Raw genomic sequence first — 26140 nt, forward strand, 5'->3', positions numbered from 1 at the left:
CCTTTAATTATCAGTTACTTTAATAGTATCTAGACATTGAGGAATCAGAGGGAAGGGAAGAAAAGGGACATTTATTGCGTGTCTTATTTGTAAGTACTACGTCAGATCCTTGGCTGAAGTTACCTCATTATACTTCATCAGAACTCCGTGTTTCGGGGAGCCGAACAGGATCGCAAAGCCAAGCCTGTTGGGTCCCACCACACTTCCCTGCCTTCTCTGTTGTACACTGTTCACAGGGAACCATGTTTCATTGGGGCTTCAGAGCCCTTGTATGTTGTAATCTGGTGTATACTTTATTTAAGGAACTTGTTGCCTCTTATAAGGATAGAGTGACTACTTCTTCTTTCTCTCTCTTTTTTTTTTTTTTGACATTTGTACCTTACAGATAAGTGACTTAGGTGGTGGGGTCCCACTTCGAAAAATAGATCGTCTTTTTAACTACATGTATTCGACTGCCCCTAGACCTAGCCTGGAGCCTACGAGAGCTGCCCCTTTGGTAAGCATCTTAACCTGCTGCTTAAGGAAAGACTGTTAACCCGAGAAGGGCCTCCGACAGAGCTGGCTGCCTCCCCGGCTTGTTGACCAGCCTCCTTGAAGTCCAACGTTTCCGCGTGCTTTGGAGGAGGGGGAGTTTTATGCCGCTGCTAGTTTCTTTGTGAATCCTTTGGACTTAGATTTCTTCTCTAATTTGTGTCCAAGGAACACTCAGAGCTGAGTGCCTCACTCCCAAATACAGAGAAGCAGCATTTGCCTGTGGTTAGACTGCTCCCAGAGCACCCTTTACTGCCTGGCCCTACCCTTGGAGCGTGCGCGCAGGAACAGCGCAGCGTGAACAGCTGCAGTGTGGTCCTGGGCTCTTCAGCGCTGCATACCATAGAGGCCCGAATCCCCCAGGGCCTTTGAACTTCCCCTGCCAAAGTTGTTTATATAATTAAAATGTCAAATTACGAACACATTAAACATTTTATATTAAATAACATAAGCAGGAAACATATAGGTGGCGCATGCATTTTCAGAGTCCTTTCTGACTCACTCTGGAAATAACCTTCAGCCCTTTTAAGGCAATGAGAAAAAGCCTCTGGTTACCATGGCAGCGTTTAGATCCTGGGAGGGCCACACTTTCTTCCCCTGCTGAGTGTTTCTAATTGACAAACAACAATCGAACCCTTTGTCATTAAACACAGCAACACACCTATCAGTCTGCAGAATGGTTCAGGGTATAAATTAAGTTTCATTTTCAAGTCCTACCTGACTGATAAGCATGTAAGATTATATTTTATTTGTATGAATAAAATTCAGCCCTTTGCATCATTTATTCAAGACAGAGTTTGTTAACGCAGCATGTTGAAAACAGAGAGGAAGTCATTTGTATAGGATTGAAGAAAATTCGTGAAAGATCAATTTTGAAAAGCATTGCCTTGACCAGGCTGTGAGATCTACTTAAATAAATGTCAGAAGGGAAAAAAAACACTCCAAGCAAATGTAGAGCCTTCCTCAGTTGTTTAAAAGGAACACGAATCATCTCTTCCAGGTCTCAAAATAGCATCTTGAGGGTAGCTGTTATGTCTTAGTTCTTTTTAATGAAACTGATCAATTAGAGTAAGAGACCTTAAGAAATTGTCCAACCTCCCATTTTATAGATGAGAAAATAGGTTAGTACCTTGTCCAAGGTCACTGACCTCATTATGACGCAGTTGGCACTGGCTGTGTCTGTACTCCCTGCAGTGTACCATGTGGCCTCACCTTTTGAAGAAATGCTTCCACTAGCATCTCTCCCAGTTAGTAAACTGTCCTAGAAAACAGTTTCTTCACCAAACACCTTACTTACTACGTTACAGCTCCGTGCCTGACACATGCATTTCTTCTCCGGAAGTGTTCTCCAGTTCTCCTATTGATCCCTTGACACCCTGGGAAAACTGCTGAACCTCATCGCATCCGAGTTACAGGCCCCTCCTCTGTGTTCAGCAGGACTCTCAGCTCCCCTGTCTCCTCACACTCATGACTACATTGGGCTCAGGCCTTCTCGGTTGTTCCTGGTGTGCCTGAGGGCAGGCTCTGGGCCTTGCTGGAATGTAGGAAGCAGATTCCCTGGGCCTCTTCCTGGAGTATGCTGGTTTCCTTGCTGTGGTGACCTCAGTCACCGTTGTGGATATCTTGTCTTCACTACCGGCCATATTCCGCCAATTATAAAGCACTTAAATGACAGTGCGCTCTGTCACACCCAGCCCTGTGAGTTAGGCCCTACCCTGAGGAAGGACTCTAGGAAAGGTGTTAGACAATGGTAGAAATCCATGTAACTTGGTAAAATTGCTACTCTGTAGTAGCCATAATTACAGCTTCCATTTATTTCATTTTCCTGTGTTTTAGGCTCTGTGCCAAGGCTTTACATGTACTATTATGTCGTTTAATCTTTATAGCCGCTCTGAGGTCAGCTTTTTATTACATTTTCCGATGAGAAAACAGTCTCGGAGAGGTTCAGTAAACTGCTCAGAGTTGTGCAAAATGTGGATTTCAACTCATCTATCTGAGCCTAAAGCCTGTGCAGCCTCTAGTCTGTGAGAGCATTTCCCCACTGCCACCTTTGTTAACCTTGTCAGTGGATTTAATCAGAGAGGCCCAAGCTTGCAGTCCAGCATCTTCCCTGTCACCCCAGAGTTATTGAAATTAGTCTCTATTGTTCTTACTGTTCTTGTCAATATCTGTCTTTTTTTCCCCAACAACCTGTTACTGACAGGGTTCTATGACACAGAGATACAGGAGGGTACTGGAATTGTTTTCTTGTCTCTTAAAATATGTGGACTACCATGTATCAAAATACTGTGGCATTCTCAGAATCGTAGGGAGTAGCCTTTCAGGAGTTTTTTTTCCAGTGTGTTAGCCATGGGCCTGGTAGATTTGAACTCCTGCCCTGTCAATTCAATTTTCACTTCAAAGAGCAAGGAAATCTGATAATGAAACTTTGGAATGATGTGGTTTAATTTTGTTACCAGGTCAAATTCCACTTGATTTAGGATTTGCTTTAAAACTGCTAAAAGTTTGCTTAAAATACTAAAAAAACATTAGTCAAAAATTGGAATTTTGCTGTTATTTTCCAAACATATGAAAAGTGGTTTTGAAGGTTAAAATAGATTGTTTGCCATAGATGAGCATATACATCATTTAAAGGTTGGATTGATAATTTATTTACTTCAAATCTGAACCAAGAATTTATTTTAATCTTCCGAATAGTCCTCATACCAATCATGTTAGCGTTTGTGCCTGTCTCAGTGTATTAATTTTCTTTTCTCAATAGGCTGGATTTGGTTATGGTTTGCCAATTTCTCGTCTGTATGCTAGATATTTTCAAGGAGATCTAAAACTCTATTCCATGGAAGGAGTGGGTACTGATGCTGTTATTTATTTGAAGGTACTACATTTTATTTCTATTAAATGAAGGCATCTTTACTTTTTAAAGCTATAAGTTCTAATAACTAATGGAGAAGAGCACTGTATCATCTCTTATATTCAGCTCAGATTTACTTCAATTTTACATGAAAACCAATTATGTCCTACTCTTGGTTTTATGCTCAGATATAGCAAAATATGAAACATGGAGATGTAAAAATTAAAATACTGATTTTAAAACCATAATTCTAAATTGTGATTTTTTAAAAATTGCATATCCATTGAAAGGACTAGTCTAAAAGGAGACAGATTTTCATAAACTGAAGTCTTTTAGTCTTTTTCTTTAAAAACTTACTGGCTTTCCCAAAGTTATAAGAATTCAGTAATCATCATATGGTTATATAAGAGGCTGATCTAATAACAAAATTCTCTGTTACACAGGTTTTCTCATTCATTGATGTTGTCAGACTTATGTGTTTCTAAACTCTAGAATATTTGGAGTATATTTTGAATAGGTAATATAGGCAAGAGTATAAAATTTAAAAGCTGCAAAAGGGAACACTAAATCTCTCCCACCAGTGGCCCTGAGCCACCTGGTGCTCTTTCCCAGAGGTAGCCATGGGTACCACTTCTTTGTGAATCCTCCTAGAGTTGATTCTGTGTTAATAAACATAGAGGGGGGAAAAATCTAAATTTTTTTCACCCAAATAATTATTTCAGCACTTTACTTTTTTTTTTTTTACTTTCTAATATATCCTGGAGACCTTTCCATATCAGGAAAAATATGATTTCCATATCATATAGAACTGGCTCATTCTTTTTAATAGCTGCATAATGTGTTACATGTTATAACACATACGTGTAATGTGTTATACCATAATTTAACCAGTTATTTGGAGTGTTTATCTTACATGCCAGTGCATCTAATGATGTGATGTTTGAGATCACTTTATGGGCTTATGTTTATAAATCAAGTATGTATGAAAGTTTCTTTCTTTCCGGGCCCTCTGGGAGAGCGATTGCCTGGTGAACAGTGGTGCTTGGTCTAAGACTATCTGGCCAAGATAATCAAGTATCTCAGAGCAGTATTAACTGAATTAAAATGCTTTTCGTTCTGGTCATATGTATTTCACAACTGGTTTTGAATGAGTGAATGTTTTTATTCCTTTAAAGAAGCTTTAATTTCATCCTGGCCAGTCTAAATAAACTACTAAAATGTAATTTTAATATAACTCCAAAAATATGTATTAAAGTTTCTAATATTTTAAATAGTAATATTTGGGTTCATATTTCACGTGAGAAAAATGACACTGTGGACCTTTGGTGCATATTTTTGTTTTTTCATTAGGCTCTTTCAAGTGAATCATTTGAGAGACTTCCGGTTTTTAATAAGTCCGCATGGCGCCATTACAAGACCACACCTGAAGCCGACGATTGGAGCAATCCCAGCAGAGAACCCAGAGATGCTTCAAAATATAAGGCGAAACAGTAATTTACCACTTTGCTTTCTATTATAAAGTGTCTGATTTTTCCCCAGAATGTACCAGCCAGACGATTGGTACTTTCAGCCAAATCTTCTTTGTGGGTTTTTCACTGGAAAAGTGAAGTGATCCCTAAAGAAAAAGGTTGGCGCAGCTTTTTCACCCCAGACAGGAAGGAGAGCAAAAACTGGGTAGCCAGAGTCGCCATTCCAATAGAGGCCCTGATATTCTAGGAGTCCTTGCCCTGCGGAGTATTAACAGCAGTGAGCAAGGCTAATCCTGCCATGAATATTATTTAAAAGGTAATTAAGTTTGCAATTTGTCATCATCCATAGAGATTGGCAGAAGAATATTTAGAGGAAGGCTGTGGGTGGGTTATAACAAAGTTATAATTATCAATCAAGATAAACAAAATATGGTTTATCCATACAACAGAATATTATTCAGCCTTTAAAAGGAATAAAGTTTGACACATGCTGCAACATGGATGAACCTTGAAATCATTGTGCTGAGTGAAACAAACCAGAGCCGAAAGGACAAATACTGCATGATTCCACTTATATGTGATACCTAGAAAAGTCAAACTCGGAAAGACAGAAAGTAGAATGATGGTTGCCGGAGGCTGGGGGGTAGGGGCAATGGGGAGTTAGTGTTTATGGGGACAGAGTTTCAGTTGGGGAAGATGAAAAGGTCCTGAAGATGGATGATGATGATGTTTGCAAAACACTGTGAATGTACTTAATGCCACTGAAATGTACACTTAAAAATAACCGTTTTTTATCATCTTAACCAGCTGGTAAATTTTATGTGTAGTTTACCACAATAAAAAAATGAAAGAGAAAAATGATCAACCATGGAATAATGAGTTTCACTCTTTTATGGTAATAAGAACAATAATCCAATTTTTGGCTTACGGTTTTTTTTTCTTCTGACTACCCTTAAGCTCCAACTCTACTAGCAACAGTAAGGGTTCTATTTATTTGTTTAATTTAAAGTAACTTTTTATTAATAGAAAAAGAGGATATGCACATTGTAAAAAAATTTAAAGATGTAAATAAGCAAAAAAAGAAAAGAGAAACCACTGTATTTCCACAACCCAGAGCTGATCAGTCTTAGAGCTTTGTGTATGTTCTTTCAGCTGTTTTGCTATCTGTATATATATATATGTATTTTTCCCAGAATGAGATCGTACTATTCATACTATTTTACAACCTTGTTTTATTTCATTTAACCATCTCCACCTTTCCATGTCAATAAGTTTTCATCATGAAAATTCCCCTGATTTGTCCAAACCTGGATCGATGCTAGGACCACATAGCACATCTGAGTAGATCTCAAGTTGTTTTTCATCTAGAACAGTTTTTTGTTATTGAGAGACCATGCCAGTTATCCTGCAAAAATGTCCCACCTTGATTTGTTTGGTTTTTTCTTTGAAATGTCATTTAGCTTGTCTCCCATTTCCTGTGTTTCCTGTAAACTGGAAGTTCATCTAAAGGCTCAATGGAGCATCTTTCGCTAGAATACTTCGTAAGGGCTATTGCGGAATTGCACTGTGAGGCCCATAATATTTGGTTGGCCCACCGTTAGTGATGTTAAGATTGACCATAGTTCAATCAATGATGGCTGTCTGATTCCTCCATGATACAGTTATTTTCCCCTTCTCTGCTGGAAAGTATTCTCTGTGGTGTTATTTTGGCACTATGCAACCATCACCTAATGGTTTTTAACGCCAATTGATAATTTTGGCCTGAATCAGTAGTTTCATTAACGTTTATAAAATGATGTTTTTTTTAAAAATATCATTCCTTTGACAATTGTTAGCTGACATTCTCCTATAAAGTTCTTCCTCATCAACTAAGGCCATTTAGGTACCTTTAGAAGTACAGTTCCTCCTGGCTAGGCAGGATAAGTGTTTGAATCTTTCCCTTTAATTACCAATTGTCAAGTTAAGAGGTTGAGTTAAAAGCCACCTTAAATGATGACAATTGAGTTTCTGGCTTTCTCTTTTTTGAGTATTATTATAGATATTATAGATTTTTATTGCTTTGATATGTTTCAATCAGTACTTATATATATGCACGCACACATATATACATATGCGTATGCGTATATATAAAGTACACAAATCTTAAGTTTTATAGCTTGAGGAATTTTTATATCTATACTTCTAGTACCCGAAAAGGCCTCTTTCCAGTCAAACTCTTCTCCCTTCCCAGTTTCCACCATGGAACCATTATTCTGACTCTATCAATATATATCAATATATCTGACTCTATCTTTCTTTTTTTAAGATTGGCCCTGAGCTAACATCTGTTGCCAATCTTCCTCTCCTTTTTTTTTCTCCCCCAAGCCCCAGTACATAGTTATATATCCTAGTTGTAGGTCATTCTAGTTCTTCTATGTGGGACACCACCACAGCATGGCCTGATGAGCAGTGCTAGGTCCATGCCCAGGATCTGAACTGGCAAACCCTGAGCCGCTGAAGCGGAGCGTGCGAACTTGACCACTATGCCACCGGGCCAGCCCCTCTATCACTTCTTGAACTTAAAAGGAATGTATAGTGTGTTCTCTTTTTGTGTCTGGCTTTCTGTCAGGTTCATCCATGTTACTGCATGTAGCTGCCATCTTTTTGATGCTTAAATTGGCATGCCTTTGGCCAATGGGAGCTATTTCAGGCTGGATCCTCTGTGTTCCATTGATAAAATCCCATTAATCTTTGAAAGCTTCCTTGCTTTCTGGCCCAAGATGATGTCCTAGGTTCATCTTATAACTTCCCTGCCTCCATCCTAGAATCAGCCATTTTCCTCAAGGAGTCCTGTCTACTTTTAATGGGTATTAGAGACCCTAATCTAGGAGTTGAGAGTGCACATCGTACTTTTTCTAGGTCCCTTTTCTGGACACAGCTATAAAATATATATATCTTTTTCTTTAAATCGTAAGTTCATATTGATATTTTTTATTCAATTTTAACATTGCAATGTTTCTCCCTAATATATTTTAATTGTGTGTATTTCTCCTTACCCTGAAAACCTTGATTCTTAACATAATATAACAGAAAGCTATTGCTATGCAATATAGTTTATATAGCTTTGAAACTTGGTACCATTATAGGGGCATTGTTCTTTTCTGATGAATGGTATAAAGGGTAGCTATACTGATGTTTATTTTTTTCTATGGAAATGTTGTGATGGACCTCTGTGCAATATTGCTGGACTGGTCAGTCATCTCAAACAATGAAATTTACAGGAGTTTGGTGTGTGCATGTGAGTGCAAATGTATACATGGGTGTGCGTGCATGCATGTGTGCACACGTGCACTCGCACACAGCCATCCTTAGCCAAGATTAAGCTGAATCAGCTTGAAACACCTGGATCAATTTCCCTTGATTGCATTTTCAGCCTGTATGTAAGTAGCATGTTGGGCATCAATGTGACCAATTAATTCAAACTGTTGCTTTGACAGGAGGAATTATTTAGGTAGTACAGAAGCGGTCTTTGTAAATAATAAAGTCCATTCAGATTATAAAAAGATGGCTTTAATTGAATATTATTTTAAAGGCAATTTTAAAACTCCAAATAGTTTAGCAGGTTGTATACTAATTAAAGTATGTCTTAATTTGTAATATTATTATTAGACAAACACATTTTAGCTGAAAGCACTCTTTAAAATCCTAAAGTGGTTAGCCTGATGATTGAAATTGTTAAATTATACAAATAGACTAATGGGTGGTGATCTTGGGGAAGTATTTAGTAGGTATGGCAAATTCATTAGGTGAATGAGAAATTCTAAGAAAATTTATTCTCGCATCAGGTTTTTAATAAGCTTTATTGAGAGATAATTCACATACCATAAAATTCACCCTTTGAAAGTATACAATTCAGTGGTTTTTATAATATTCACAGAGTTGTGTGACCCTCACTACTATTTAATTTTAGAACATTTTCACCACCCCAAAAAGAAACCTCGCGCCCATTAGCAGTCATTCCTCATTTCTAATCAGATTTTTAACTGAGAGTAAAGAACTATTTTAAAGTAGATATAAGTAATTAAATGGTAAGTCTTTTTCTGAGGTAACCATAGAAAATAATTGAGAAATAAAGCAAGAGTTTTTGAATTATCACTATAACTAAATGCTCTGAGTTAGTCTTGGTTAAAATAGAGAAGGTTGTACTCATAAACTCATTCTGGATATTCCCGTTATTTTCTTTGTAGGGACAAGATCAAGACTAATAGAACTTTCTAGAGAACTGAATGCTTCAATCCTCTCTCTGAAGAAAGATTGTCTTCCACAAGTCAACAAAAGAGAACTCCTTTCCTCCACCAACTCTGAGCGTGGCACCATAGTCATTCCAGTGCTTGAAAGTGCATTTTCTCCACACAAACTGGACCTCTTCCACAGAAACCTTCCTGTAGCTACTCGAGATCTTCCACTAAAGTAGTAACTTGAGTCATTTTTCATAGTATGTTGCTGTGATTTGGTTGGCGCCTGTTGTGAGAGAGCACAGAGCCTCGTTAGCGCTCTCGTGTACTCATACCTCTCTCCTCATCATCATAGAATCGAGTGTCTACAACCTCCCCAGGATTCTAAGCTCCCTCCTCATTCCAGACACAGCAGATCTCTACTGTTGCTCTTTGTGACCAAATACCATGTTTGTCCTAAACCACCGACTAAGGCCTGGGGAATCGGGAAGTTGAAGACATCAGCTCAGCGTATGTTGATAATTCAGTCCCAGGGCCCTTCCTGTCCCATATGCATCCCTCTTTACTCTCTGATTTAGACTTTTGCCTTCTTCCATCCGATCGTACTCTCATTGTGAGGTGTGGGTGCTTTCGCGTTAGATCTTACTCTTTGATGCATTGATTTTATTTTAAAATTAGTTTGTACACTTTCATTCTGCCGATTAAAGCGTTCCAAAAGTTGTCTTGGAATTTTTCACTTAACTGCTTGGTTTCAAAGATCTTAAGTGAAAAACTACCTTCTGGTCATTATCAGGTTTGTAAAGAGTGGGAAATGGAGTTTTTATGCTTATGTAAAAATGTTACTGTACCTTTGTTGTTATGTTTCTTTGTAGTTTTCTAAAGAATTGGAAATCCCTGTGTGATGCACTTTACTAGTTGTAAAATAGAATATTAAAGGGAAAAATTCTTTCTAGTTTATTTTGATAAATGCCTAGGTCTTCATAATTTTCATTTTCATGAATTTTAGCCAGTTTTGGAATTGTTGATCTGATTTTCACAGTCCTTTTCTTTTTTGCTCAAAGTTGGAATTGGCAGAGGACTTGGGGTGAGGAAAGAGGAACCGTGTTATATTTACCCTTAGAAATGGAAGCTATCTGAGAGTCCAGATTAAAACCCGCATTTTTACAGCTCTACAGGGTGTGTTTCTCTTCACTATAATTTTTCATATATACTTTGACTTCAGCCCCTTTCAACGTCTGTATAAATGTTTCCATCCAATTTTCAAGTATAGAGTCCGCTGATTTAAAAGTTGTGACTTGAGACTTGTAAAGTAGTCCTCCATTAGTCATACAACAGTATTAATGAAGTTGTCCCCACTGCTGTCACAGTGGGGATTTTTCCCTGGGAGGAGTGGTGCTCTGACCAGCTACACGTGAGTTGATGGCAGCTTTGTTTTCTTAGTTCCACTCAATCTCATTCTTTCATTTTATTACGTAACCAGCTCATGGTCGTTCCCTTCATCTTTAGGAAGATCTCATCTCTTCCACCCTTAGAAGGATCTCATCAGGGAACTCATATAATCAGTCAGGTGAAAGAAAGACCGATGTACTTCCAAGATACGGGTGACAAGATGGTCCATTTGGAGGCCTGGTTTTTGAGGACTGAGTCTGTGTCTTGGGGATGGGGCTATTCCATATGGTTATTTCCTTGTGGTGTGAAAGATGTAAAAATAACAGCCCTTTACATTTAAAGACCCCAGCTTCCTTATAAACGTTAGATAGTACCTTGGTATCTTACTAGGCCTCCATTTCCAACCACAGCCCTTTGCACTTTCCAAGGTGATACACTGTAGGGGGAAGGAGGCAACAGATTCAGGAGTGTTCTCTCCTGCCTTGTTCTGGCATTGTTTTACTGTGTGGTTGAGCAACGCCCATTGATGGTTATGCCTTCACAATAAGCTCCATATAAAGATTAAAGATGGAAAAGATGGCTTGGAAAAATCTATCGTATTCCTTCCTTTACAGGTCTTTTTCAAAAGTAAAGATTTCTTTCAGTGTTTCAATGACTTAATTGGTAGTCCTCTACTAATATGCTTTCTGGCTTACTCATATCCACCTGACTCCAGTACAGTCTCATCTCTCCTGTGTTTGTTTTCTACATTAAGAATTTAACTTTGCTCCCAAAGCAGCCATCAGAAGAGTTTCAGGAACATCTTGCATTCTCGTAGTTTAGTGGCCCCAGGGATTCATTTATCCTTTTTGTCACCTCTCCATGATTCTCTGAACTTAGGTATATCCCTCTGGCTGTTTGCTGGGTTTTCTCTCTAAGCAAATGGTCAAATTTCTACATATAAGTTGTAATATAAATAGACACTGGCCCTTTTTCAGCTAAATCCGTTTAGTTCACCCAATTCCTCTCTTTCTCTCTCATTTACTTGATTTCAAGTATTTGGGAACAGTATCTACTATTTGAAATAGTGCTTGGCACATAGTAGGTGAATACAACTAATATGTAATACATACTAGTTGAATCAATGAATGGAAATTGACAGACATTTACCTTGGGTGGTGGGCAAAATCTTTCTAAGTGCTTAAACTTTCTTGCTTTCCAAATTAAAAATAATTCAGGTCAGGAGCTGTTGAAGTACTGAATTTCCTTTTTATAGGGCTAAGAGATGACTTTAAAATGTAGAGAAATGAAAGGAAGGAAGTAGAGATGGATCCACAGGAGCCGTCTGATCCTTTCTTTGTCTCCGAATATCTGATTTTGGCTCCTTCACATAGTGGGTTCTTTCCATCCAATCAAGTGACATGGTTTTACAGCCTTGCTTATAGATTCCAGAGAACTTTCACATACAGCATCCCATTCGATCCTTACAGTGTCATGAGGTGGACCATGCACGCATTATCTTGGGTTTTCATATGAGTTCCAAAGCAGTTGAGTGGTTTGCCAAGGTGGCATGGTAAGTGAATGGAAGAACCAAAGTGAGTAGTTTTTGTTTCTAGGCCTGTGCTCTCAACGATGCGCCAGGTAATTAGCATTATCTCTTTTGAGGAATTTCTTGGGTATATTAACCCTCAAGGGTAAACCAAAATTTTTCTACACTGCAGGAGAATTCCATTCAGGAGAGGTTTTCTTTTGTGTGTTTTCATTTTGGCATAGTTAGAGGAGACAATCGAATGGATTTGGCAGCTTTTACCTAGAAAGACAGGCAACTTAAAGTGTAAAGCTGGGATAATTACTAGAGTTATTTAGACTTAATTCTGTGTTTGAATGAACTCGGCGCTCACTGCCAGCCCTTTCATACAAAGACTCCACTTGTGAGAGTTGATGCTTTTATCTTTTGGTGGACTGGATTACAGCTTCAGTTGGATTTTCATGCATATTTACAGATGTATTTCTATTGCCATTCCTTATAAACGGTAACTTGGCTGGCTATCAGATTCTTGGATCACATCCTTTTTCCCTTGATTCTTTGGAGACATCACTTCATTGTTTTCTAGTGTCTGGTGAAGCTGAGGGCTGCGTCCAGACAGATTTTTCTTCCCCTCTTGTAGATGACCTGCTTGTTTGCCCTGGGTACTTGTGATTTCCTGCTGATCCTTGATAAAGAGCTTCATTCGAGTATATCTGAGTTGACAGTTGTCTGTTGGCTTTTTCTGGTATACAGTGACATTAGGTGTTGACATTCGGACCTTGCTGCATTTCTTATTGCTTTATTTGTTCTCTTCTTCGACAGTTTGTCCCTGTACAGCTCTCTCTAATCTGTCCTTCACATTTATCTTTCCTTCGATCACTGTGGTCTCCTTGTCTGTCTTCCTGCTGTGTGATTTCTCTCTCAGGGCTTATCCTCCCATTTCACTGACTTGGTGTTCTGTCGTGTTGATTTTAGGCCTGGATGCTGGCAATGTGGCTTTCACTTATGTTATAGTTTCTTTTCTATCTCTTTCTTTCCTCAGCTCTGCCAGCTTTTTCTCTCGTCGTGTTGTCCTCTTTGGTTCCTTATTTTGTTTCTTGGAAGGCTGAACTGTGTTGTCTATGATTTTCCTGGTTCCTGAAATTGTTCTGTTTCCAGAGTGTATTTATCTGTCTTTTGTTTCTTCCATTCTTTTTCTTCTACGTCGTTTTGCTTTTTTATTGCACAAGTACCGTGATGGCTGTTTCTGCTTCTTATTTGCCTTTGCATGGGACCCGTTCTCTCTGCCCAAGAAGAGTGTGGATAAATCCCCCTTGACGACTCCTTTTTCAAATGAGAAGCATTTGATTGATGACCTTAGTACTTGAACTGTAAGGCTAGACATGGATGGGTTGTAAAGGTGGAGGCTGTTTTTGTTTTCCATTCTGCTATCTGGAGACGGGGGAATAAGGAGTGAAGCAAAGCCTCCTTGGGACATGTTGTCTCTGAGCGTCTTCCATGGACACTATTGAATCCTCTGCCCTGGGGTGGCTGGGTCCCACTGAGGGGGAGGGATTCCCCTTGAGTTTCCCCATTTCTACAAGGCAGCGCCCTAGCAGGAGTGTGGTGGGTTCCTACTTCCGCTGTGCTGGGTTATATGTCATCAGCGTCTGTGTGATTGGTTCCTAAGTTACTCTTTTTCTCCTCTGCACACAAATGGTGCACCTGAGATCTCAACCTCCCCTCCTGGGTTTGTTTCTGGAAACGTGCGCACGCACTGTGCCCTCAGCTTCTCCTGACTGCCGCCAGTCCTTGTTTCTCCAAGTTAAGAAATGACTGCTAGAGTCCTTTGGAACCTTCTTGTGAACTGCCTAGCAACTGTGGCCTTCTTGGCAAATGCGAGAATCCTCTGTTGATTAGTCCTCAGCTTTGTCGTATCTGTCAGACACCTTCCCTGGAGTCCTTGGTATGGGTGGTGGCTTTTATTAGTCATTATGACAGCTACTGTTCAGTTTTGGGGATGTGTGTACTGAAGGGGCAGGAGCACTTATTTAAACATGCATTTATTCTGCCATCTTTCTCAGTGGTCCAGATGCTTAAACATTGACTTTGAAGATAATGTCCTTCATAATCATAATCTATATGTTAGTAAACAGAAGGAACCAATATCGCTAGCAGGAAAGAACCACTAATAACTTAATCAATACAGGATTCTTGTTTATTGTTCTTTGTGGAAAGGTAACTTTTAACTCAGGTTCCTACGCCATTGATTAGAGACATCCGTACCTTCTGGTTTGAAAATAGGGCACGCATGATATTTTAACGAACTTAAGAAGTTATCAGCCGTTGACAATTACTTATTACTTAATTAAATATGATAGAATATTTCAAACTAGCATAATCAGTTATCAAGTGAAGTATAAACTATTTTTTATTAACAGGTTGCTAGTCGAGCTGCCCCACTGAGGATGGTGACCCTCAGGAGAGCTTTACTGTGACACAGGTTTTCTTACCTGTCTCTTCAATTCAACCCATTTTAAACTTTGGTTCATTAAGCAATAGAAAGGAGTTAGGTCCTCATCAGGATTCCTCTTGTTATGCATGAACCTGCATTGAGATAGTTTGTAGGTCTGGTGCCTAGTATAGAAGCACAAGAGTTAGTGTTTTGAAAGTGCATTTCTAGGTGGATCATGGGTCGTGGGCTTTATTTGGCCTCTTTGTAAGACTGAAGCCTCCTTTCCTCGGGGGCCAGCAGATTCCACTAGGCAAGCTTTCCTCACCCTCAGAGCCCAGCAGAATGATCAGGAGCATGAGGGACAGCCTTGCGTGATGTACCAAACTCTCCCCCATGCAGTGCCTTCCCCTAACGGTCTTTGACCTGGTTCTGTCCTCGTGTGAAATGGAGAATTGAATACGTGCGCACATGTAAGGGACGAATGAAGTGAAAGTGGTAGACAGAGGAGTCATGTGAAGGAAGGTCATGTTCATTCCTCCATTTAAGCAACTGCTAGTGTCTACGGTGTGCTAGAAACTCGACCAAGTGCTGGGCACGTGGCCGTGATCAAAGCAGGTGGAAGTCCCTGCCTCACGAAGCTCACGTTCTAGAAGGGGAGATAGATGAGACACAGAACAAGGAAAGTTTCTAGTACAGTTGGGAGGTAAGTTGTATGGAGAAAAATAAAGCCAGGCAGGGGGATGCAGGGAGTGCTTTATGGGTGGCACCAGACCCTGTAAATGTGGTTTTCATCGTGGACAGATCTGTTCCTTACATGAGGAAGGGTGGGTGATTCCTGAGTTCTCTTCACCTTTGTATCTACTCATCTGAATTTAGAGAGTCCGTCTTCCGTGCCTGGCTCTGCGCGTGGCTCTGCAGGGACCCTGCCGAGGGCCTCAGCCTGTGGCTTTGGGTAGACAGAGTGGACTGAACCTGTTGTATTTCATCGCCTTGCTGAGCAACAGGGGACCATGGTCAGGTGGGAGGGTGCAGCTGTTGCACTCACATTTCATTGGATGGTGTGAGCTGCTGTTTCCTCCTAACGAAAGTGCAATTGCAGCAGGTTCCAGATAGGTCTTTTTAGGATTCAGAAATCATTATTTAAATAAAAGCTTCCTGCTTAGAGCATCTGGAATGATGCTGCTGGAGTCAGATAGCTGCTTGTCAGGAGGAGACACCCTCTTTAACATTTCCAAACTGGTTTTGGACTAGAGGAAAGGATTGCCTGAGAAGGCTCCCCTCTCAAGTCTGTGGGTTGGTGTTAGCTGTTTCTGCCTTGCTGTCTGTCTCTAAAACAGGGACATGAATTGCCCATAATCCCAGAGATAGGGTCAGTGCGCCTGGCACCCGGGCTGCTACTTGTGTTGTAACACGGGTGACTCTGCAGCAGCCCCGTTCGACAGCGGAGCCACAGTGGACACTTCAGTTCTTGACACCCACTTGGCTGGTCGCACCTTAGGACCTCACTCCTGAAAGTCTCCAAACGAACATCTGGTTCAGTTACAGGCCTGCATGACAAGCAAGCCCACCCCTTATCTCATGTGGATATCCTCGCGGTGTTTGATAAATCTGTACCAGCGTTTGACTTCCCGTCCCTGCATCCTTCTCCCTCCTGTGTCGTCGACTCTGCAGTGCAGCACGCCTCCCAATTTGAAGTGGTGACTTCAGTCTTGGATGGAATCTGCATGTCTCTTGAAAATGATAAGGAACAGAGATGATGTCTGGAGTCCTATGGTTCAGTTTGGATTATCGGGACTATTTTTTGTGGGATTTTTTAAATGTTGGAGAGCCGGGGAGTAGATTTGTGGTAATACCGGATCCAGGAAGCTTACAGTGAGGAGTGTGAACTTAACCTGAAAAATATTCCTCTGTTCTATAAATCTCTCAGTGACATTTGGATTAATCAAGCATAATTAAGTGTAGTTAGATTTTTGTCAGATAGTAGTTCAAAATAATACTCATCTATGGAGAGGGTAATATATTCTGTAGAAATTTTATTAAGCACTTTAGTTAAGCAAACACTAAGGAGAACGAAATCAGCCTCAGGAAGGTTAATTACTAAAAAACACAAAGTATAGTGGATTGTGTAAATCATTTTAATTTTGAATACCGTGGCTTGAGCTTTAATTTACATAGATATTTTGGATTTGCTTTTCACATTATATTTTCCAGAAGTACTGAGTTGCAATTGTATTCTTTAAAAGTTCTAATCACTTTAGGATTCCATTAAGTTTGCGTAACTTTTTCATGTGGTAGTTTCAAAAAGTAAAGAATTACATGTGCGTTCTTTAAAGTGTGACTAATTATTTTAGGATTCCACTAAGTTTGTTTCAAGCATAAAAACTATATTTTTGTTTCTGTAACTTTAAAAAGGTGATCTTTTTAAGAGAAGTATTAGGAGAGAGAATGTACATGAGGGAGAGTGACCGTATGTGAAAGCATCCCACCGTGCCTGGCCTCTCAATAAACGAAATTTTTTTCGGAAGGTAAAATATGAGAGTTTAGACTATAATGATAAATCTTTTTAGTTTAGAAGTTTCTTTAAAGGGAGAAGTAAAGAGATCAAATTGATTTTATGTGTGATTTTTTTTTTTTGTACTCAGAGAATTCCATTTCACTGCCCTTGCATGTCTCAGGGAATAGCCTTTGATAAGAATCTCCATGGAAATCTCTGGAACTGTGTCATGGTGTGTTCAGATTTGGCAGTTCTTGTCTATATTCCTAGAGCTACAGTTTCAAAAGTATTGTCATCTCAGGAACACGAGATTACCCAGGAAGCTTGAACCTCGCCTTATCACCACTCAGATTCTATGTGCTTTAGGCCTTTTCATGATAAATGACACTCAAATGTCCTTTTTTTTCAGTAGATCTACAAAGATCTTTTTATCACGCTGATCTGAGATTTTCATAGAAAAACCCTGCAATTTGATTTTGTTTGATAATTTTACTTCTTGGTTTTTCAGTGAGGATTCTGTTTTCATTGGAATTGAATCCTTTGGGGATAATAAAATTTCACTTAAAAGAACATTCTCGTAAATACTTCTTACTTTTGTCAACCTCAAAGTGGCCTGCTAATTTGAATTATGTGCATAACTTTTGCACATGGGCCAAAACAGCACAAATGTCAAACATCCTATGTACTCAAAGCAATATGTTTGTCCTACAGTTAGAAAGGAAAGAAATGGGGCTGACCCCATCGCCGAGTGGTTAAGTTCGAGCTCTCTGCTTTGGTGACCCAGGATTTCGTCAGTTTGGCACCACTCATCAGGCCATGCTGAGGCGGTGTCCCACATAACACAACCAGAAGGACCCACAACTAGAGTATACAACCATGTACTGGGAGGCTTTGGGGAAAAGAAGAAGGAGGAGGAAAAAAGTGATTGGCAACAGATGTTAGCTCAGGGCCAATCTTAAAAAAGTAATGCCTCACTCTGGCACTTAGGACTGGCCCTTTAGTTCATCTTTGCCTTCCAAATTGGTTGAAAATGGCAAACTTAGAACGGAATGCATATTACTAACAGAACTGCTTAATGTTTTAAAATATTCTTACCTTGAGATTCTTTTTGAGAGAAAATAAAACATCTTCACACTCAGTTCTAACTCTGTCTTGGCTCTTCATAGATAGTAGGCATTAAAAAGGCACTTACAAAAGTTAAATCTGATTGGAAGTCAAAGGCATTCGCCATTTAGCCATGCGAAATGTAGTGTGGCAAGAGGAGTTTGCGAAAACAGGATGAGTATAAAATGTCATGTTGTTTATAATATGGCACCCCTTTCTTATAAATTGCATTCCTTTATAACCACGGGAAACCTCGGTCAGTATTTTAAAAGGCACTGTATTTACATTAAGAGCTGGCTTGTGCCTTATCTAAGAGACTGCTGAGGTTCTGTCCCACATGCTTAATTTGAACAAACGTTTGAGAATCATTACAGCTCACCCTGCGACTGCGGGGATCAGAGCGCTGGAGACCACCTGCCGGTGGAGAGGGGCCGGGCTGATTCCCAGGCTTCGCAGCCTCGCTTGCCGAGCGCTGTCAGGCGGCAGTGCTCACCTGCTGGCAGAACCAGCATAAAGCGTAAACCAGCAGGGGATGGCCGAGGTCCCGTAGCTGCTCCCTTGTTCTCTAGCTGCCTGTGTAACTCTTCCCGGGAAAGCATCACATCAAGTCCTTTGGTATCTTGCTTTTCACTTAAAAAATTCCTGTTAGAGCCAGCTTGTGAATTTGACCAATAAATTGCTCATATACTTAAAGTTCTCTTTTACACTAGACCAAACTAAATGTATCTTGACTCTGAGTGGACGGCCAAGGCAAGGTTACCCAGAAAATAGAAATTATTGAGTATTTAAAAAATTTAAGTTGACTTTATTCAATGTTGGAGGAATGGAGTTATATTGCCTCTTTTGTTTCTGTTACATTCATCATTACAATTCTTCTCTCTTCTTATGCTACACTGCACTAGAACTGAATGCCACACTCGGATTAAAAACCTGGTTTGTGCTTGAGTCTGTCCTGGGCGCCATGACGCGCGCTTTCAAGGACTGGAACATACCGTTTAGCGTTCTGGCTAACCTAATCTCGGCAGCGGTCCCTGGTGTTCAAGTCATTTGGGGTTGTAATTGCTGCTTCAGGTGTATGTACACGTCACACCATCTGTTGCTTTAAGTTCTCATCCTCACAAAAGTACACAAGTGCTTGCAACTTAAATACTCCCCAGTTTTAGAAGACAAGTTGTGGATGCTGAAGAAATGCTTGAACCAAATGAGAAAAGTCAATGCAGAGTGAAATAGACCATTGTGAACAGATCTAATACTGTGTTTAAATGTAAAGTGACTTGCTTGGCTGATTTTTCATCATAACTCCTTAACTCATAAAAGCAGTGTCTAAACTGGGAACTGTAGCCGAATTGACAAGAGAAGAATATTGACTTATATATGAAATAAAAGTTCGTTACAGTGTTTGTACCTATAAGTCCAAATCTTACCTGCCTCACTTTATGCATCTGTCAGCTTAGTTACAGCGATAAATGTACACACGTGTTCAGTGTTCACGAGCTGCCTTGTGGTTCATAGAATGAAGCCAGCCCCTGCGTGTTCTGTGGCCTGGCTGGTACATGCTGTCATGAATGAAGGATGACTTTGGTTTAAGGTAATTTATCACTCCATGTTCTGTGGGAAAAAGTAGTTCTTGTGATTGTTGGAAAAACATGACCAGAGAAGTGTGTGGCTCAGATAATGTTCCTCATAAGTTGCGGAGCCATCTGTGCTCGTCATAGCCAAACTAGCCCTGGGTCACGCAGACAATTCTGTACCACAATCATCGAACAATAAAATGGTCGTGGTGATTTCGCTGTGCGTCAGTGTGGTCTTTTCCTGAGCTCTGGTCTGTAGGCTCAGCCCTCCCACCTGTAAGCTTCGCCTTCTACTCACTTGGTTTCTGAAATTCAATATGTGAGCAGCACCAAGCGTCTTTGCAAGATGCTGAGAATGGACCGCGATATTTACTTAAATTCTTATCATCGGTTGAAGGAAAAATAGGTTATTTGGATTCTCTATAGCAGGAAACATTGAGCTCACCTTTTTGGGGGGGCGTCCTATTGGCAAAATAAAGGAGCTGCTTAATAGTAAACTATTATAGCAGTATTTTTCAAAATATAATCTATGAATCACGGAAAGCGGACCATATATTGTCCAAGCCAGGACACTTTTGACAGTGAGAAAGAGAACTTAATAATTATGCTGTAAACCATATGAACATGTGTAAGCCAGGACTGTCCTGGGCGAATTGGGCTTGCCTGGTCATGGACCACCTACACCGGAATTACCTGAAATGCTGGTTAAGTGCAGATTCCTGGGCTCTGCTTCGGTTCTGGTGATTGAGATTCTCTGGGGTGGAGGCCTAGGAATCTATATCTTAACAAATACCCCAGGGGAATTCTTTAAAAAGTGTAAGTTGTGAACTGCTGCCATCTGGAATATGCAGACGATAAACAAGTTGACATTTTCATTGAAAGGGCTATTGGGTCCATGGTCTCTTCTGAGGAACTGAAGCAGGCCGACACCAGAATCCAGGGCCTCCAAAGACATTTGGCTGCAATTATGTACTTCCTGGATAACTAGGAGGTGTAGCCTTCATGTTATTTACCAATGTGTCCTCCTTTTACTAAACATTCAATAGGGAACGGGTGTCATTTTTTAATTTGAGAGCCACATAACTGCTGTCTTGTGTATTTATCCCTAAAAAGCAAAACTTGAAATGTTGAGGCAAGAAACATGGGTTTGAATGATTCTTGAGGAGTGTTAATGTCAGGAAGTCAGCGCGTTTGCCTTGGGTCTGCTACCAGCTAGCTGTTCACTGCGCCTTAGTTTCGTCGTCTCTAGATTACGGAGCTGGACTGCATGGTTCCAAGGTTCTTTCCAGGTCTGGTGTTTTCTGGCACTCTTTAAAACCTAAAATGGGAAGCAATTGCTGATCAACTGCTTTCATGTTGTGATACATTTTGTGCCAAGAACACAAAACCAGTGACTCTTGAAAGTGACAGTGGCTTTAGTTAGAATTTTAAAATTATCCGTCTGTATTTTATCAAAAGTCAGCCACTGTGCTAACACACCATTCATGACTGGGGAATAACATCCTTGTAGCAGCCACTCCTGCCCTGTTTTGAAATCCATAAAGTATGGTTTAGACTCACAAAGAGACCCTCCAACTCAAGAGTCTGTGGTTTCGTGCAGCTGCTGCAGAGCATTGCGCTTTAGTGTATGTTTTTACTTCCTTGCCCTTCATTTCAAAATTCTTTCCAATGACTTAACAATGCATGCTTGCAAATGATTATCTGCTGATATTTGCAGATGTTCACTTCCTAATATCACATAGATGTACTCTTTGATCACATGAATAATTCATAAGGCCGCACGTAGGAGGGCTTGCCTCTGGGACGGGTTTCTGTGGATCACCGCTCACTGCTAGAACTCTGATGATGGGAATGTTCTCTGTCTGTGCTGTCTGATATGGTTGCCAGCAGCCACCTGAACACTTAAAATGTGGCCAGCTCAAGTGAGGAACTGAATTTTTAATTTGTATTAGTTTAAATTTAAATAGCCACCTATAGCTAGTGGCTACCATACTGGACAGTGCAGCTATATACAGGCATTACACACTGTTGAATTTTTTTTTTTTTTTTTTTTTTTGGTGAGGAAGTTTGGCCCTGAGCTAACATGTGTTGCCAATCTTCCTTTTTTTGCTTGAGGAAGATTGTTGCTGAACTAACATCTTGCCAGTCTTCCTCTATTTTGTATGTGGGACGCTGCCACAGCACAGCTTGATGAGCAATGTGTAGGTCTGCGCCTGGGATCTGAACCCATGAACCCCGGGCTGCTGAAGTGGAGCATATGAACTTAACCACTATGCCACCGGGCCAGCCCCTAAATTTTTTTTTATTAACATTGAGCACCCGTTTCACCAGTCATTGGGCTGGGTGCTTAACAGTACCCTTGTCATTTCTAAATGTTGGTCTTAAAATGGATCCTTTGCCCTCTGCCCATTGATGACACTTTCATCAACATAATAGTTTCTCTTTGAATAAGAAAATAACAAAATGATATTTAGACCCTTTCCTGTCATAGCTGCATGGCAGATTAATTCTCATCTTTGCTGTTAAAGGCATTGATCATCAACCTCTTTGAATCCAATTCTCTCAGAGACTCACTTTGTTCTCTGAGTTGAAGTATTAACTATGGCCCAGAGGGTCTCTCTACCTGGCAACGTCAGAAACTCTGAGTCCTGGGCCCCACTTCAGATCCATTTCATCAGACGGTCTCTGAGAAGTATTTTTTTAAGAGTTCCCTAGGAGATTCTAACGTGTGACAGGGTTGAAAACCACCAGTAAAGTCCGAACTACAGACCAGCCTTTGAGAGCAGCTAGAATTCTGGCAGCAGCGAGTCCTGTCTCCCTGGCGCAGAGCAGGCCTGGGGCCCTTGCAATTTTATCGATGTTCTGTTTAACGGGTAATTGGCAAATACTTAAAAGAGAGAAAAGGCCTTGTCGGTTTGGATTTGGAGCAACTAAGCAGCCTTGTTGTTTCCTTCTGTGCAAGAAACTCTAAGCTAAGCTAATGCTCCATTGTTCTCTGGCATTCTTGTCCAAACAGAATTTGCCAGTCCTCAAACAAAATAAACATGTTAATGATTTCAACAACAGTGATGGATGCGGAAGCTTTTGACAGTTCCTTAGGAACAGCTTCATATAATAGTGTAATTATTTCTAAAGTTAGAGATAATCATTGTCACCTTAGCACAATAATTGGAACGGAGCTTCCTATATGAAAACTGCTCTTTTCCTAGGGCTCCGACTAGTAACACAATAGCAATTTCTGAGGGCAAATAATGCCCCATTATTCAGGTGAGGGGAGCCTGTCAGCCACCTGCAATCGAAGAATCTAGAGTGAGACCTTGAACGACCGTCTCATCCATAAAACAGCTCCGTCCAATATAGCGGAGTCGAAACCATCCCAGGCAAGGCCTTGTGCCTGTTTGAGGCCTTCTGGAAAGAGTGTGTGCTGACACCGCATGGCTTTGTGAACTCACCCGGAGCCTTGCCGTTCCCGGGCCCAGCGAAGGGGTGACCTCGTCAAGTCTCGTCTACTCAGCAGTCTCAGAGTGGTTTCTAACAAATAGAAAATCTACTTTCCAAATCTACTTTTCCTATTTTCTCCCACTCTGAGTAACTCTGGGAAAGTTAGAGCACCCTAACCCAAAGAGATTAGTCAAATAATGTGAAAGTAGTAAGTTTGTAAAATTTTATTTGGCAGAATCAGAACCATGGACTATTCCTCAAGAGCTCAGTAAAGTCAAAGGTAGGGCTAGTCAGGAGAGGCCAGAGTTGAGAGTCAAGCTACCAAACTGAAATTGGGGGCTTGGTGGGGAGGGGTAGGGATTGTGTCCTCTTTAATCTTTTATCCCTGGTTTTACTGGGGATGTTTATTGAATGTTTATTGAATGCTTCAGACAGGAATGTACTGTAGACCTTAAGTTAAAATGCAGATCAAAGGCCACAAGAGGAAACTGTTACTCTAGAAAGGACTATGGAGTACCTGATGGCTGGAAGTGAATCCCAGCTTAAACTGGCTGTGGTCAACATCCAAGGACCAGAAAAACAAAAAGAAAAAAAATGGGGAGACTAGGCAGGAAACAGCGAGATTCTGCCTGATAGCCAGAAACTATTCCTGGGCTTGTTTCAGCAGGAACATGTCCAATGAGCAAAGACTTTGGTTAGCTACCCTTTCACTTCTTGTCTTCTTGGTATAGCCAAGCACGAATTGGAAGATATGTACGGAGAACAAGGGGAAGGGAGCTCTTAAACCTCCTTCTCTACCAGTCATGGCTGCATGCTTGTGAGTTGAGGCTCAACACTTCCTCTCCTCATGGACCAATTAGCATGTTCATTTGGGTCAGACATCTCCCATTATACCTATTCCAGATGTCAGGACTCAAGAGAAACATTTAAGCAGGTTCATCAAAGTAGACGTAGGAATGTTAAAAAGAGGAACGTGAATCTCTCTATCTGCATGAGGGTTACTGTTCCTCAACTCTGTCAGGACCTGGAAAAAGGTTCAAGGGTTTATGACCACTGTCTTCAGTCACCTCGTGGTAGACAGAATAATGCCCTGCCCCCCAAAATGTCCACATCCTAATCCTCAGAAGCTGGGAATATGTTCTATTACATGGTAAGAAGGAATTCAGGTTGCTAATGACCTCAAAATAAGGAGTTTTCCAGGATTATCTAGGTGGGTCCAAAGAAATCACAAGGGTCCTTATAAGTAGAGGAGAGAGGCAGAAGGCGTGTCGGAGTGATGTGACGTGAGAAAGACTGGACCGGCCATTGATGGCCTTAAAGATGGAAGGGGGCCATAAGCCAAGGAATGCAGGCAGCTTCTAGAAGCTGGAAAACGCCAGAAAATGAATTCTCCTCTAGAGCCTCCAGACAGGAACGCAGCCCTGCCAGCACCTTAATTTTAGCCCAGAAAGACCCATTTTGGACTTCTGAACTTAAAATGATAAACCTGTGTTGTTGTAAGTCACTAAGTTTGTTACAGCAATAGGAAACCAATACACACCTCTTCAACTTTTTTCATCTGTCATTAATCCCTGGGTACCAGATACAGAAACAAATGGGAAAAGAATCAATGACTCAGTTGTGTTAATGTCAATCTGTGGTCAGGCTAGTAAATGGCATCTTGTCAATATCTGTCCAGTGGAATGATTACCAGACAAGAAAGACTGGTTATCTCCTCAAGCTATGTAATGAGTCAGGTCCTGCCACATGCATGGCAGAAGATGACAAGTTTTCTTTGAACTTGGAAATTTCAGAGTGACAAGTTCATTTGCAAGTAGAATAAGTTGAAAAGGTCCCTGCGGAGAGGGTAAAGGACCCAACTCTTTCAGGTATGGATTCATTAATTCTTTTAAAATGGAAGGTTGCATAGCAAACATTTTAGTTGTCTAACCCCTGCATCAGAAGTGCTTTTATGAATACAGTAATCTTGCAGATCAATTCGTTTCTCCAACCCCCGAGAAAGACAATGAAGGTAAGGAGAATAAAAATTGCTTATAGGAGACAAGTCAACCCTACTCTGAACATTTCCACTCAAGTTTCTCACGTTAGGTGACCTGCAGCTGAGATTCAGTTCATATGGTGTTTTTTCTACAATATAAGTCATGGCAGTGCAGAAGGGCTTAACATAAAAATCAGTTAGCACCTACAGATATTTACGCTGTCAATGATATCTTCAGATTTTACTGGTTACGCATTGGTTTTTACTTGATGGTTTCTTAAAGAATTTGATCACTGGGTATATTTTGGTGCTCATGAACTGTCATGCTTTGTCTGAAAAGCATCTCTGTGGGAGTCTTTTTGTCTAACATCTGCTGAGTACCTGGAGAAGTCACTTAAACATTCAACTCCAACAGCCAATGAGGACTCTCAATCCAAGAGGACTGTGTGTGTGTGTGTCTGTGTAAACATTTTTATAGTGTACCTTTTTATCCCAAGGGTTCTATTTCTTAACAAAGGCTAATTCTCTTTGGGGCAAATATCAGCGTTCTCAAACATGAATTTTATTATGCCTTAGAATGGATTATTTTTCCCTTGAGAACATTTCTGAGGTATCATGGGAGTCAAGAAAAAACCTGTAACTATTACTGTAAATACAACCTGTCAAGAATGTGTTTGATCTGGGTGGCAAAACCAAGTAATATGGTCTATGAATCATAGGTATTCTGCTTTCAAATGAATTCCCTTGCTGACTGTAGGCCTGGCTTTATTTCTTCTAGAGTCTAAGCTAATGTTAGAACTGTTGTCATTTCAAAGAGCTAAACCTTGCCAGATGGAGTTAATAGAGGCTCCTAAATTTGGCTAGTGGAGGGCACGAGCAAAATTCTCAGAACATCGACATCTGCCTTAATTGTTGACATTTGGGATCCTGATTTAGCGCCTCCACCCCCATCTATCTGCTTCCAGCTGATCAAAGGAGCTTTTACCCAAAGAGGGAAAAGTGGTCGAAATGGCCACGCCCCAGTGTTTAGGTGCAGGTGAAAAGCATTCCAGTCAGGTGGCAAGATGAGAAAGGTGGGTGGAAGCCGAGAGCCTGTAGAGGCTGTGGTGGGAAACTGGCCACCGATGCTGTCCATTGCGGGGGGGCCCCAGGGGCCT

General features: G+C 40.6%; 2 protein-coding genes across 4 annotated transcripts in view; one reads left to right on the top strand and one right to left on the bottom strand.

Annotated features, from left to right (window-relative positions):
• The window catches only part of PDK3 (pyruvate dehydrogenase kinase 3), a 71346-nt gene extending 51565 nt beyond the window's left edge, over nt 1-19781 (top strand). Inside the window, exons 9-12 of one of the 2 annotated variants that reach the window (XM_070604956.1) lie at nt 386-496; nt 3293-3406; nt 4733-4864; nt 9078-10237. In XM_070604956.1, coding sequence (XP_070461057.1) covers nt 386-496; nt 3293-3406; nt 4733-4864; nt 9078-9095 — 375 coding nt within the window. In that variant the 3' untranslated portion in view covers nt 9096-10237. Of the gene's footprint in view, nt 1-385; nt 497-3292; nt 3407-4732; nt 4873-9077 lie in introns of both variants that reach the window. The other variant, XM_070604955.1, reaches the window with a different exon arrangement.
• PCYT1B (phosphate cytidylyltransferase 1B, choline) overlaps nt 1-26140 on the bottom strand; it is a 152393-nt gene that overhangs the window by 1300 nt on the left and 124953 nt on the right. The window lies entirely within an intron of this gene.

Source organism: Equus przewalskii, chromosome X (assembly GCF_037783145.1).
Source record: "Equus przewalskii isolate Varuska chromosome X, EquPr2, whole genome shotgun sequence".
In the NCBI taxonomy this organism is placed as follows: Eukaryota; Metazoa; Chordata; class Mammalia; order Perissodactyla; family Equidae; genus Equus; species Equus przewalskii.